Source organism: Carassius auratus, chromosome 27, assembly GCF_003368295.1.
Source record: "Carassius auratus strain Wakin chromosome 27, ASM336829v1, whole genome shotgun sequence".
Classification (NCBI taxonomy): Eukaryota; Metazoa; Chordata; class Actinopteri; order Cypriniformes; family Cyprinidae; genus Carassius; species Carassius auratus.
The window spans coordinates 21,722,304-21,736,428 of NC_039269.1; the positions used below are offsets into that span (position 1 = coordinate 21,722,304).

Sequence of the window (14,125 nt, forward strand, 5' to 3'; positions counted from 1 at the left end):
TAGATGCAGAGTGACTTTATTTCATGAAAGTGAGGGAAACAAAAAGCAGTCCAAGAGTGCACATCAACTAGGTCAAAAAAGCTCAATGTGGGTGCTACCACACAAAAATAAGAACAAAACAAAGTAGGCACACCACAGCTCCAGAGACAGAGACATATTTAATTATATTCTCACCACAGGTGACGTTTTGAGCTTAAACGCTCTCCATCAGACAGTCTAATGTTTTGATCTTATGAAAGTGAGGGAACACAATAGTGGAGAAAGAAAGGCAAGCAAGGAAAGGCGATTTCAGAGGATTTCCAGGACTTCATTCTTCATCAAACCCTTTCTGTGAGAAATAAATGTTGACAAAGGAAACAGTAGGCTCCATTAGTTAATAGGGAAGGTATTATGAAATACTGGATTTTCTTTTAATAAACCAAATATGACTTGTGAGCCTGCAGTTAAAATATTTGTGCCCAGTCAGATGCTATCTAGAATTAGATTGCCCCTCCCTGTAATAAATGCCTACCACTGACTACCAATGGGAAATCAAAGTGCCTGTCTGACATATTGGCTATAAAAAGAGTGGGATATGTCCAATGCAAACTGAAATCAAGCAACTTTTAGCTTTTTAACATTTTAATTAATGATTAATTAATTGTGTCCAATATACCTTTGGCCCCACATCACGACTTTTGGCACGTAGTTTGTTCACTTGAGATTCAGCAACATCAGCCCTTTCCTCTGCTTCATCTAGTTCGTGCTGCAGCTTACGGAATTTGCCAAGGTGAATGTTTGCCTGTTCTTCCTATTAGGGGAGGCAAACATGAAACATAAGGCACCCATAGACAATACCATCCACGCCAATCTCTGAATTTCACCGGCACTTACAGCTTCCTCTGCAGCTTTTTTGTAAGCTTTGACTTTCATTTGCAGCTTATCAACCAAATCCTGAAGACGGGCTACGTTTTTACGGTCCTCTTCAGTCTAGGTTCATACAACTAAAGATTAATCTGGCGTACGTTTATTCGGATCTTTATTAGACTTAAAGATTTTCTCACGTAGTCTTAAATCTAATACCACCTGATACGTAAGTTCTTTGATGCGGCGTTCATATTTACGGATTCCCTTAATAGATTCAGTGCTTTTCTTCTGTTCAGCTTCAACTTCACCCTCCAGCTCTCTGACCTAGGAGTAATACAGTAGGAGTGCATTAGACATGGCTTTATTTATTTTGTCTTAAATGAGCAAGAAGTGGACTGTGAACTCACCCGAGCTTCTAGTTTCTGGACTTGTTTCTTTCCTCCTTTCATAGCAATTTGTTCTGCTTCATCCAGGCGGTGCTGCAGGTCCTTAATGGTCTGCTCCATGTTCTTCTTCATGCGCTCCAGGTGAGCACTTGTGTCCTGCTCCTTCTTCAACTCCTCAGCCATCATGGCCGCATCAGTTATGGCCTTCTTAGCCTTTTCCTCTGCATTCCTGCATTCTTGCACTGCCTCTTCCACCTCACTCTGAAGCTGGGTTATGTCAGTCTCCAGCTTCTTTTTCTGGTTTATGAGACTGGTGTTCTATACATTTAAATGTTGTATGTTTGTGTTACAGGGACCATTTATAATGTAACCTTACAACAAACATCCATAAAGACTCTTCACGATTTACCTGAGAATGCAAAAGCTGTACTCTCTCAGTGACATCCAGCAGCTCTTGCTCAGAAAGTTTGCGTCCACGATCTGTTTGTTCCAGAACAGCCCTAAGCTCCTCCAGTTCAGCCTGAAGCAAGGTATTACGTCTCTCTACAATGGCAATGTTCTCCTTCAGATCGTCATTGGCTCGAAGAGAGTCATCCAGCTGAAGCTGGGAGTCCTACAACATTTTTCATTAAGGGAAGTCAAGGTTTTATATATGTATATAAAAGAAGTGAATTGTGTAATAGTAACACATTTGTATTACCTTTAGATGGGCCTGAACAGACTTGAGTTGTTTTTGAGCCTCGGCTGCCTGTCTGTTAGCCTGGCTCAACTGGATTTCCATTTCATTTAGATCTCCTTCCATCTTCTTCTTTATCCTGAGAGCTTCATTCCTGCTACGTGTTTCAGACTCCAAAGCACTTTGCAAGGTGTCTATGGTTCTCTGTAGGTTTCTCTTAGATTGCTCCATTTCTTCATCTTTCTCAGACAGTTTGCGCTCAATGTCGGTCTTTATTTGGTTAAATTCTAGCTGAGCCCTAAGGATTTTACCCTCCTCATGCTCCAGAGAGCCCTGTAATAAACAGAATAAGCTTCCTCCTGTTTTTATTGCACTGATATTCATCTCAATTTTTGTGGCTACACCTGTACCTCAGCCTCTTCCAGAGCAGCTTGTATCTCAGCCTTTTCTTGTTCCAGCTGCTTACGAACCTTCTCCAACTCATGGATCGTCTTCCCACTCTCACCAAGCTGTTCAGTCAAGTCAGAGATCTCCTCTATAAGAAAAAATAACATTACCATTTCATACCATTTATCATTCCGTTATCATACATAATTGTAATTCTGTGCAAGTATGCAAAACAGCAATGAAGAAACCTTGCATAATCTTGTTCTCTCGCTTCATTGTCTCCAGGTGATCCAGAGATTCCTCATAGGAGTTCTTCAGCTTGAACAGTTCTGTGCTCAAAGATCTGGCTTCCTTCTGAGAGCTCTCCAGTTCACACTGAGACTCCTCATATTTCTGCTTCCATTCAGATAAGACCTAAAAAGAAAATTTTGTTAAATTTACTTTTTTATAAAAAAAAAAAAAATGTTTTTATTTTATCTTAAATAAAAGTTAATTATACATCCAGTTGTTTTGTTTTATAATTCTGATAATTTTACTATTAATCTAAAATCTGTAAATATATATATATATAGAGAGAGAGAGAGAGAGAGAGAGAGAGAGAGAGAGTGTGATTTCACCAAGTGCAACATGTTCCTGCATCTACATCCCAATCAACCAATCAGAATTGAGATATAACATTTCAGGATTTATCTGTTTATGGCTTACAATCAGGGTTAGTTGCTTCTTCACCTTTTTTAATCAGCTTTCATTTCCCACTGATTTAAGAATAAAATATGGGTAGGGTTAGGTTTAGGGGTAGGGATTGGGCAAAGTCTATATTTTTGGACAATAATGTTGATCTAGGATCATCAAAATATGTTGATCCAGGAACATGTCTTACTTTGCAAAATCACGGTGAACATATACATATATATATATATATATGAGTAAGTAACTTTTGACTGGTATATATTGATAAATCTCTAATTGGATGAATTCATACAATTATCAGTCTTGTATAAATGTTGTCTTAGTCTCGTTTAAAAACTACCTTGTCAAAGTTTCTTTGCTTCTTGTCTAAAGCTGCAGCAGCAGAGTTGGCTCTCTCCACGTCCACCATCAAATCTTCAATTTCATTCTGAAGTCTGTGTTTAGTCTTTTCAAGGGAAGAGCATTTAGCATTTACTGCCTCCACAGCCTCCTCAGCCTCCTGCAAACGCTGAGCTAGCTTCTTCCTGCATGGAAGGAATTAAAAGAAAAGACTTTTAAAAAGTAGAACTTGAAGTTCACAAATGTACCTTGCAGAAAATATTTATAGATCAACACAGGAAGCAGAAGATTTATAGATCGACATAGGAATCAGAATTATGGGGCATACAATGCTGGGTCTTTTTGTGTTGGTCCAAATATCCAGTACATTAATGTCCACAGAGATATAATGGTTTCACATCTTACTTGGCTTCCTCCAGTTCCTCAGTTCTCTGGATGGCATCAGTTTCATACTTGGTTCTCCACTGAGCCACCTCAGTGTTGGCTTTCGACATGCTTCTCTGTAGCTCTGCTTTGGCCTCCTGCTCCTCCTCATACTGCTCTCGGAGCAGATCTGTGTCATGACGAGCTGACTGCAGTGCATGGGCTAGAGCATTCTTCGCCTGGGAAAGATTTGTTTGATTACTTTGTTTTATTAGATTACAAATGATAAGTAGTAGAAATATAGGAGAAGTGGACAAGTATGTTACCTTATTTTCCTCATCTAACTGCCTTTTTAGGTCCTCCAATTGTTGACTAAAGGAGTTCTTACCCCTTGTCAGCTGAGAGATTAATGATTCCTTTTCTTCTAACTGTCTTGCATATTCATCTAATGTTTTGAACAGAACGGGCAAAAAAAACTTGTTATCATACAATATACCGTTTTATAGTTATGACAAAATTGTTGATTTACCATTTTCCGCCTGAAGTTTTGCCTTCTGGGTTGTAAATTCATTGAGGGACCTTTGATTTTCCACACACTGGTTTCGGAATTCATTCATCTGATCTTCCAGAGTTCTATTAACTTTCTCCATGTTGGTCTATTTAAAAAAATGCATTAGTATAGACTTAAGACAGGATTTTTTTTTTCTTTTTATGAAGATAAACCTTGTTATTCACCTTGGATTTGACAATCTGCTCCATGCTGGAGACCACATCATCCAGCTCCAGCCTGAGTTCACTTTTTTCCTTTTCAAGTTTTTGCTTGACTCTCTGCAGATTGTCTATCTGCTCTCCAAGTTCAGCCACACTGTCGGCTTGTTTCTTCCTCAGTGCGGCGGCAGTGGCCTCGTGTTGTAGAGTGGCCTCTTCAAGGTCTCTCCGAACTTTCTGAAACTCTGCCTCTCTTTTCTTGTTCATCTCAATCTGAGCAGCCGTAGCTCCTCCAGCCTCCTCCAGTCTCTCACTGATCTCCTCCAGCTCTCTGGCTAAATCTGCTCTTTGTTTCTCCACCTTGGCTCTGGCAGCTCTTTCTGCCTCAAGCTCTTCTTCTAGCTCCTCAACTCGAGCCTAGCACAAAACAGAAGTTGAGGTTTTTTTTTTCACTCTAAAATGAAAAGTGCACTGATAATCAGAAGAGATCATTAAGTATGGTCAGATAAAATACCTGCAGCTCCTTGAGTTTCTTTTGTAGCTGTATAATTATGTTTTGCTCATCGTCAATTTTACTGTTGAGCTGACTTATTTCAAAGTCTTTTCTGAAAATGAATTTATGACCTTTATATAATTAGCATATTCAAACATCTAAAACAACAGTAATGTGCTAATAAAGCAGTTGGTCTTACTTCTTTAGTCGTTCTTCCAGCTGCTGTTTGTCATTCTCCAGGTCCATTAAGCTCTCCTGGGTTAACTTCAAGTCCCCTTCAAGCTTCCTCTTTGCTCTTTCTAAATCCATTCGGATTTTCTTTTCTTGCTCTAGAGATCCCTCAAGCTAACAGATTTAACCAAAAAGCTTAATCTGCTGCAACAAATGTGCTCCAACAACAACAACAACCTTTTACTTAATAATAATTACTTACATCATCCACTTGCTGCTCTAGCTTTACTTTTGCTTTGGTGAGGGTGTTGACTTTGTCCTCCTCACTTTGCAGGTCATCCAGTGTCTGCTGATGAGCTTCTTGCAAGGCCTTTTTCTCTTTTGTTAGCTTGGCAATTATATCATCTAAAGCTGCCATTTCCTCTGTCAGGTTCTTCACCTGTGTTTATAAAGCTAATATCAGTTAAACGTTTTATGAGAGACAGACTTTCCTTTTCACAGTTAATTGCAGTTTGTATTAAACCTTGTTTTCAGTGGCATGCTTCTCTTTCTCCACTTTAGCCAGAGTCAGCTCCAGATCATCAATATCTTTCTTCAGCTCTGAGCACTCATCCTCCAGCTTCCTCTTCTTAGCTGTCAGCTCTGCGTTCATCTCCTCCTCATCCTCAAGTCGCTCTGTGAGCTCTTTGGTTTTTGCCTCAAGCTGGATTTTGTTTTTGATCAGACCTTCACACCTCTCTTCAGCATCACAGAGATTATCTTGTTCCTGTTTGCATTGCAAAGATTCAAAAGATTCATGCGAAAAAAAAGGATGCATATTACTGTTTATTCAGATCTTTTATGAATGAAGTTTTACAAGCATACCGCCTGAACTTGAAGTTGGAGGTCATTCTTTTCTTGAAGAAGAGTAACCATTTTTTCCTCTAGTTCTTTTCTACGAGCCTCAGACTTTGCATAGGCTTCCTTAAGCTTCAAGAACTCCTCTTTCATATTGGCCATTTCCTTTTCTGCTTCAGCGGATCTCAGTAATGGTTTAATTTTGAAGAAGAGTTTCATCCAGGGCCAATTCTTGACACTCATGAATGCACGTACATTCCACTGAATCACAAGCAAGGCATCCCTTTTTTATTTGTGGAGAATGCAAAAAAATTCTATCAAACATCACTTATAAACCCACAATGCCAGATTAAGTATAAAGTAATATAATGTATGGGATAGCTGTTACCTGCGTTCTACCATCTTTTGGTATTCAGCCCTTGAAAGAAGACCTCGAGATCTAGCTTGAATTCCAGTGATTATTTTTGATAGACGCTCATCTCTCATCTCCTCCAGCTGGCCTAAAAGACCAGCTTTAAAAAATACCTGGAATAATAATGGACGTTAAATTCACAACCTTGTTTTGTCCCAGCATTTTCCACATTCCCAGAAGGTGGCCTTAAAAGACTTACCTTAGTGTGTCCAAACCTGTACTGCTGGTGGTCTATTTCAAGAGAACTCAGCAGTTTCTCTGCTCCTTTCTTGCTGTCTATGAACTGTCCCTCAGGGATAGCTGCAGGGTTTAATATCCGATATCTGTAGAATCACAGAAAGTATTATTTAAAAATAAAACAAGCAGGTTTTGCAGTAACGTCTAGTCATTTTCTTCTTCACTTGTTTTCTAGGTACCTCTGTTTGAAGTCTCCATACAGGATTCTGTTGGGAAATCCTTTTCTGCAAATCCTGATGCCCTCTAGTACACCGTTACAGCGAAGTTGATGCATGACCAAAGGGTTCTCCATCGCCCCAGGAGTCTTTGTCTCATTGGGGATGATGCACCTTACAAAGTGAGGATGAGTTGATCTCAGGTTTGTCATTAGCTTGTTGAGATTCTCCTGTAAGGAAACACGTGTGTATTAGCACATTTGACTAGGACATACCAAATAGTTTTAGAGATTTTAGATATTGGCAGGCTTTAACACACCCTGTGAAGTGCAGACACTGTCTGGAAGGATGACCCTTTCTTCTTTTTTTCTTTTTTCCCACTTGCACCGTCTGCCATGGCTGGACAAAATATAAATCAAAGGTTTGCATTTTTGTAAATTGGGAGTCATTTATAAAGGTTTAAGAATAGAGCTTAAATACCACAAAATATCCTTGACACACTTGATATTGACTCATCACATGACTTCACATTACTTCAAATTTAAAGTGTCATTTTTTTTTGTTAAGACATAACAAGCAAACCTGACTCTGCGCTTGCATAGTTGGCAAATAGAAGAGCCAACAACTTCAGTGAGGATTTCTGGTACAGTCCAACCACAGTTTCATTGAGGGGGTCCTTATTCTTCACCAGCCAGTTGTTGATGTTGTAGTCCACTGTACCAGCATAGTGAACCAAGGCAAAGTGAGCCTCTGGCTTCCCTTTCACTATCCTGGGTTTCTGGAAATTGCTTGATTTGCCAAGGTGGTTGTCATAAAGCTTTGCTTTAAATGTTGCATCACTGGCTTTGGGAAACATGCACTCCTCTTCAAGGATGGACATGATGCCCATAGGCTAAGGGTATAAGGAATATGGAGAAATGAAGTTAAAGAAACACATATATAATTTAATTGTAATGCTTGTTGGTTAAATTTGCCTACTCACTTTCTCAATGAGATCAATGCAGGCCTGTAAGTCCATGCCAAAGTCAATGAACACCCATTCAATCCCTTCTTTCTTGTACTCTTCTTGTTCCAGCACAAACATGTGATGGTTGAAAAACTGTTGCAGTTTCTCATTGGTAAAGTTGATGCAGAGTTGTTCAAAGGTGTTGAACTGTAAATTAATTCGCAAAAGTATCAGTTTTATACATGAAAAATATAGACAATTAAAATGCTGAAGTGTTATTAATTGTGTGTTAAGCTAAGCGTTCAGTTCTCACTTCAAAGATCTCAAAGCCAGCAATGTCCAGCACTCCAATAAAGTATTGGCGAGGCTGCTTTGTCTCCAGAGACTGATTGATTCTCATCACCATCCAGAGGAACATTCTCTCATAGACTGCTTTTGATAAGGCACCAACAGCATAGTTTACCTGCAATAATCAGCGCATGAAAGTTTTGTTTGATTGCTTTGTCATTCTCTCATTGTTGTCAGCTTGAATTGTGCTTTAATACCTGCTGGACATTTTGTCCCTTGGTGACCCACTCATTTCCAACTTTGACCCTTGGATGACATAGACCCTTGATGAGGTCAGCAGAGTTCAGACCCATCAGATATGCTGATTTGTCAGCATCTGTAAATCAAGTTTCCTTATGTAAAGCATTATTGAAATACAGCTGTTCACAGTAATGATGCCATTTGACTTTCCTGCGAGCTTCCATTCCTTACCTTCAGTCCCATCAGCTTCGGCTTGTTCCTCTCTCTGCTTCTGCTTGAACTTCATGTTGCCATAGTGCATAATGGCTCCAGTTAGCTTGTACACAGAGTTCTTTTCATCTTGTGTGAAGCCCAATATATCAAAGGCACTCTGTGAAAGTAGAAAACTTGGGTATTTGACTGCCTTAAAGCAAGACATATTACTATTATCTGGCCAAAGATCATCATGGTTTTTGACCAGCTACTCACATCGGTTGCCATTAACTCTTCAGCATCATCAATGGAAGGAACTGTGGTCTCTCCCTGAGAGATGAATGCGTAGTCATAGGGGTTTGATGTCACTAGTAACATCTCTGTTTATACAGTTTCAGCAGAAGAGAGGAAGTTAAAGATTACAAGTTCATGTTTGTATTTGAGTATCTGAGCTTTCATAATTTGCTCACCAAGGATCTCAGGTTTTTTGTTGGATAAGATTTGATAGAAGATGTGATAGTCTCTCTCAGCCTTTAACTGAAAGATCACACGGGACTTCTCCAGGAGATCTATTTGGATAGATAGAACATAGTTTTATGAAGTAGTACACATTAATATATTATTTGCATTTTCACTTGTTTGTAAAGACAGAGCAAAGACATACATGTTTCAATGTCCGCAGATGCCAGTTTCCCCCTTGTATCAAAGTGAATTCGAATAAATTTTCCCTAAAAAAGATATGTAGAAGAGCCAGTTTAGCCATCTTACACAATATTGCATAAATGTTACTATGCTCAGCTATTTTGATTTACTACACATTCTCTTACAAATCTTGAGGAGTTGTCATTCCTGATGGTCTTAGCATTACCAAAGGCCTCCAAGGCAGGGTTCGCCTGGATGATTTGATCCTCCAGGGTCCCCTAGATGAGGAGATCAAATCACAAAAGAAGGTGAAACATTTTTGAAACAGGTTGCATTAAAAGCTTATTCAACACATTTATTATTGTCCCTTCATTAACGTAGAACCTTGTTCTGAGCAGATGCGTCCTTCTTCCCCCCACTTGCTGCAATGCTGGCAAAGTACTGAATGACTCTTTTAGTGTTCACAGTCTTCCCAGCTCCAGACTCTCCACTAAAGTCATAAAAACAGTATTATGGTGAGAAATATATGACATGACCATGATGTCCGTATCTCAGTGTCCTGAATGAATGGTTTCTAAATTTGCATGGTGTAGAGGCCGATTTTTATTTGCCTTAGTAAAGCCTAGTAATATAACAGTTTTAGGTCCACTTTCATTGTATGGACAAGAGACAGCTAGACTTTCTTCAAGAACTCTTTGTAGAAGTAGTAACCATATGGTTTTCATGGACAAGTAGGTAAGAAAATTAGACTATTTTTAATTTTGAGCAAACTATCACATTGCCAAAACACTACTACATCTCTGTAAATTTACTCAAAAATGTATAATGTTTTGCATGCGGTATGTTTTGTCACTTACGTGATAAGAATAGACTGGTTTTCTCTGTCTGTACGGAATAACAGAAACATACAGTTTTATTTATCAGTTTTGTTTTATTATTTTTGTATTTTATTATTTTCCTTTGGTTTGGTTATTTTTGAGAGTATCACCTGTCAGCATGTACTGGTAGGCGTTATCAGAGATGGAATAGATGTGCGGAGGAGCTTCACTCCTCTTCTTTCCTCTATAGGCTACAACCACCTCCTGGTTGTACACTGGCAGCCACTTGTAAGGGTTGACAGTGACACAGAACAGCCCCGAGTAGGTCTGTAGTACAGAAACGTTAGTAGAGTTTTCATCTAAAGGTAAAGCTTTGGTTTAAAGAAGAAGCTGAGACTCCTGTACACTCACATAGATCATCCATGCTGCGTAGCGCTCTTTGAGATTATAAAGCACAGCTGGCTCATGGAGAAAGGTCAGCATTGCCATGTCTTCAATTTTATCAAATTTGGGGGGATTCTGTTGCAGAACATCACTCTCTTTGACAGTGATAGTCTGTACAAACAAAGGAAAAGGTTTAAAGCAGGTTTTCCAGCCGAACACCCCAGAATTGCAGGAGGACTGTCAAATTGTCAATAACAAATTCAACTGAATGAAAATGTAAATTTTAACAAACAAATGTATTTTAAAAAAATCAAAACATTTTGATCTTATTTCATTTCAAATAACCTGAGATGATGTAAAATGGATGCAAAAAATAAGATTTAAATATTTAATAAAAATGAATCATTAATATAAAAATTATGCAAAAGTTGGTGTTGCTTACTGTCGTTCAGTTGTGGTTGTAGTAATGAGCGCACAAAGAAGGAGTAAAAGAAAAGCAGTTTTTAATGAATAAACACCGACCATTTAAATTAACATTAATCCAGGACAAAGGAGAACAGAACAGGCTAAAACTCAAATAGAGCAGATAACAAGGGTCAGACAGGTGAAGAGGATGACTAATAACAAGGGACAGGTGATTTACTAATAATGATAAAAGAACGGGAAGGAACAAATAAGGACAGATAGGAACTAAACTGGACACACACGGAACAGATATCGCCGGGCATGCTCCCTGGAGGCTGGAGCAGGACAGGAGCAGGGCATACACAGGGAGAGCCTCCAGGGCAGATCAGGGAGCGCCGGGAGCCATGGCAGGGCAGGAGACTCAGGAGGCCATGGCAGCACCTCTGTGGTCTTAGCCAGCTCAGCCACAGGTATATGGGCCTGCTAAAAACATTTTCTTGGGGAAATCTAGGATTCCTTGGGGGGTCGGGGGGGGCACTTGAGGGCGCTTTCGAGGAGCGGATTCTGGAGCATGCTTTCGAGGCACACTGGAGGAGCGGGCACTTGAGAGCGCTCCGGAGGGTGCTTTTGAGGAGCGGGCTCTAGAGGGCACTTTTGAGGAGCGGGCTCTAGAGGGCACTTTTGAGGAGCGGGCTCTGGAGAGAGGATGGGGCAGAGAACTCCGAACGTCTTGCCACAACCGAAATAGCCGGTACTCAGCACCAATCATCTTTATCTGTTTGTGGGTCTTGGATTCTGTCATGCGGTCGTGGTTGTAGTATTGAGCGCACGAAGAAGGAGTGGAAGAAAAGGAGTTTTTAATGAACATTAACACACATAGACCATTTAAATTAACATGAATCCAGGACAAAGGAGAACAGAACGAGGTCAAATCAAATAGGGCAGATAACAATGGGCAGACAGGTGAGGAGGATAACTAATATCAAGGAACAAGTGATAATGGTAAAAGGAGCTGGAAGGACCAAATAAGGACAAATAGGAACTAAACAGGAACATAAACATGACACTCACTTCAGTCTTTCTCAGTCTGGTTTAGATTATTTTTTACTTCACTGTACAATGTTCAGCATATATTGACTATTTTGTTCATCTGTTCAATGCATTGTTCATTATGTAGCCTATTTTAAGAGTTAAAGACTCCTTAAAAATGCAACCATTAAGTGGTTTTAAATGTAAACATATTAAATGTTTTATATTGTTGAAAAAGACGTTCATACCAGTAATGATCTCAGATCATATTACAATATCTAAATTATATAGTGGCTTATCAAACTTTCTCAGAAACTTTTGTGTTGTTATTTTTCATAAGTTCATTTCAGATTGAAAGTTGTGTTATTTTTGCACTGACCTTCCCTCCTTGTGTCTCCACAGTGACTTTGTCACCCTCCCGACTTGTGATGGTGGCTTTAACAAACTCCTCCACTGGATCCGGAACAAAGCATTCCTTCTTTAAGTCAAAGAGTTTAGTTTGCGCCTCTAGACGCTCCCTTTCAGACTTTCGCAGGTAAGGGGCTGCGGCCCCAAAAACTGCCATTTCAGCATCACCCATAGTTAACCTTCAATTGTAAAAAAAAAAAAAAAAAAGAACTTGTTAGACCTTGTAGTTTTGCAACAAGTGCTAGCATAAATAACATAAATTACCGAGTAGCTTATTGACAGATAGCAGACGATAATGGAGGCTCCAGGTGTTTGTGATTCCACCTAAAATACAGAAAAAATATACCAATAAACTATATGTAATGATACATTTTTCATAGAAACTTAACAACAATAGCACAATAGTTAGGAAAGAACATACACACAAAAAAGCCCCACTGGGACCAATGGACAGGTTTCTGAGATTCAGCACAACAGCAGAGATGGGATTTATAACCGCGATTGCCCTAACCCTATAAGGCCAGCTGACCTGTGAGCCCCCCTTCTGGCATAAGCACATCAAACATACCAAAACAAGCCAATCTTTAGGTGCACTGGCACTTAGAGGTGCACCATTGTGACAGTTCGGGCTGATGGCCAGGAATGCTGAATATCTTTCATGTGAGTCACTGGAATAATTGTTCTCCAATGATTCTTTGGCCCTTCACCTATCACTCACTCATTTATTTATCTAGGCCCCTCTCTTATCTGTAATTTTGTTATGGTCCAGACCGGGACACTGTATTTTGGAGGTGTGGGGGTCTGGCCTTTTCTCAGGTTAAGATTGCACATCACACATCCAAACATGTGGCACAATGTCCAAGGTCACATTTACTGCTCTATTTACAGTGCAATACAACTAAAGCCAAATTGTCAAATTAACATTTAATGGTAGAATCTGAGAACTGAATTCCTTTCATTATAAGAGATGAAATGTAAAGTGAATTGGCCATTTAGGAAGATAAATTGGAATGACATCTAATATTTTTTTTGTGTTCTGTAGAAGAAAGTCAGTCATACAGATTTTGAAGATGAGTAAATGATGAACAATAACCATCTTAATTTAACATTTTCATTAGATTTACATATCAAATCATGAATGTACGTACACTGTTGAAAAGTTGGAGGTCAGTACTTTTATTTTTTTAGGAAATTAAACTTTCGTTCCGGAAGGATGCATTAAATTGATCAGTGACAGTCAAGACATTTATAAATTACAAATATTATATTTCAAATAAGTTCTGTTATTTTAAACTTGGTATTAATCAAAGACTCCTAAAAAAGAAATCAACTGTTGTCAACATTGATAATAATAAACAAGGTTTATTGAGCACCAAATTAGCATATTAGAATGATTTCTGAAAAATCATGTGACACTGAAGACTACACTAATGGCAGCTGAAAATTCAGCTTTGTCATCACAGGAATGAACCACATTTTATAACAAACTAATTACTGATTTATTTTTATTTTTTATAATATTTCACAATATTATAGTTTTACTGTATTTTTATCAAATAAATGCCCTGGTGAACATAAGATACTTTAAAACAAAACTAAAAATCTTACCAAAAAAACTTGTATAAATGGTAATGCAAGCACCCAGTATCTTTAAGATGATCTACAAACATAAGATTCTGTTTTGACATGACAAAATCCAGCATCCTAAATATCCTATTTATATTGATACTGGAAAGTAAGTGAATTTTGAAATCGAAAGGCGGCTATGATATAGTTCCAGGGACACGGCAGCAGGCAGAGCTGCTGATGGTTTTTGTTAGATGATATTATCAGAAGACGTCACTAATGCAGCAGATTCCCAGCCAACTTGGTATGTTCACCAGAGAGACTTTTCAACACCTTGTTGATGTTCCTGTCACTCCAGAGCAGAGGTAATGACATTTATTTAGGCTAAACTTATATCAGCATTATATGGGATGAATCTGTTGACTACTGGATAGAAATTGTAATAATACAAATTAGAATAATATTTAATCAATACTGGAAATCCTCAGGAACCATCTCTTATACAGA

At 38.8% G+C, this 14,125-nt stretch overlaps 1 protein-coding gene across 2 annotated transcripts; it reads right to left on the reverse strand.

Annotated features, from left to right (window-relative positions):
* On the reverse strand, nucleotides 1-12,561 carry LOC113045882 (myosin-7-like). Of its 2 annotated transcripts, none has more exons than XM_026206609.1 (39): nucleotides 12,474-12,561; nucleotides 12,317-12,376; nucleotides 12,024-12,231; nucleotides 10,238-10,381; nucleotides 9,997-10,153; nucleotides 9,866-9,893; nucleotides 9,393-9,498; nucleotides 9,194-9,286; nucleotides 9,031-9,094; nucleotides 8,837-8,935; nucleotides 8,643-8,746; nucleotides 8,406-8,544; nucleotides 8,192-8,310; nucleotides 7,960-8,109; nucleotides 7,683-7,853; nucleotides 7,283-7,592; nucleotides 7,020-7,099; nucleotides 6,725-6,930; nucleotides 6,508-6,631; nucleotides 6,285-6,421; nucleotides 5,924-6,179; nucleotides 5,583-5,825; nucleotides 5,322-5,498; nucleotides 5,088-5,233; nucleotides 4,910-5,000; nucleotides 4,423-4,812; nucleotides 4,217-4,343; nucleotides 4,014-4,132; nucleotides 3,730-3,926; nucleotides 3,326-3,509; nucleotides 2,544-2,709; nucleotides 2,319-2,443; nucleotides 1,933-2,241; nucleotides 1,642-1,845; nucleotides 1,254-1,550; nucleotides 1,066-1,170; nucleotides 874-969; nucleotides 656-790; nucleotides 1-328 (listed from the first exon to the last, which is right to left on the reverse strand). In XM_026206609.1, the coding sequence occupies exons 3-39, from the start codon at nucleotides 12,222-12,224 to the stop codon at nucleotides 308-310; spliced, it is 5,820 nt and encodes a 1,939-aa protein (XP_026062394.1). In that variant the 5' UTR covers nucleotides 12,225-12,231; nucleotides 12,317-12,376; nucleotides 12,474-12,561; the 3' UTR covers nucleotides 1-307. The 2 variants fall into 2 exon arrangements, with proteins under 2 accessions (XP_026062394.1, XP_026062395.1); XM_026206610.1 differs by having other exon boundaries at nucleotides 12,024-12,249.
* Nucleotides 12,562-14,125: the final 1,564 nt, after the last annotated feature.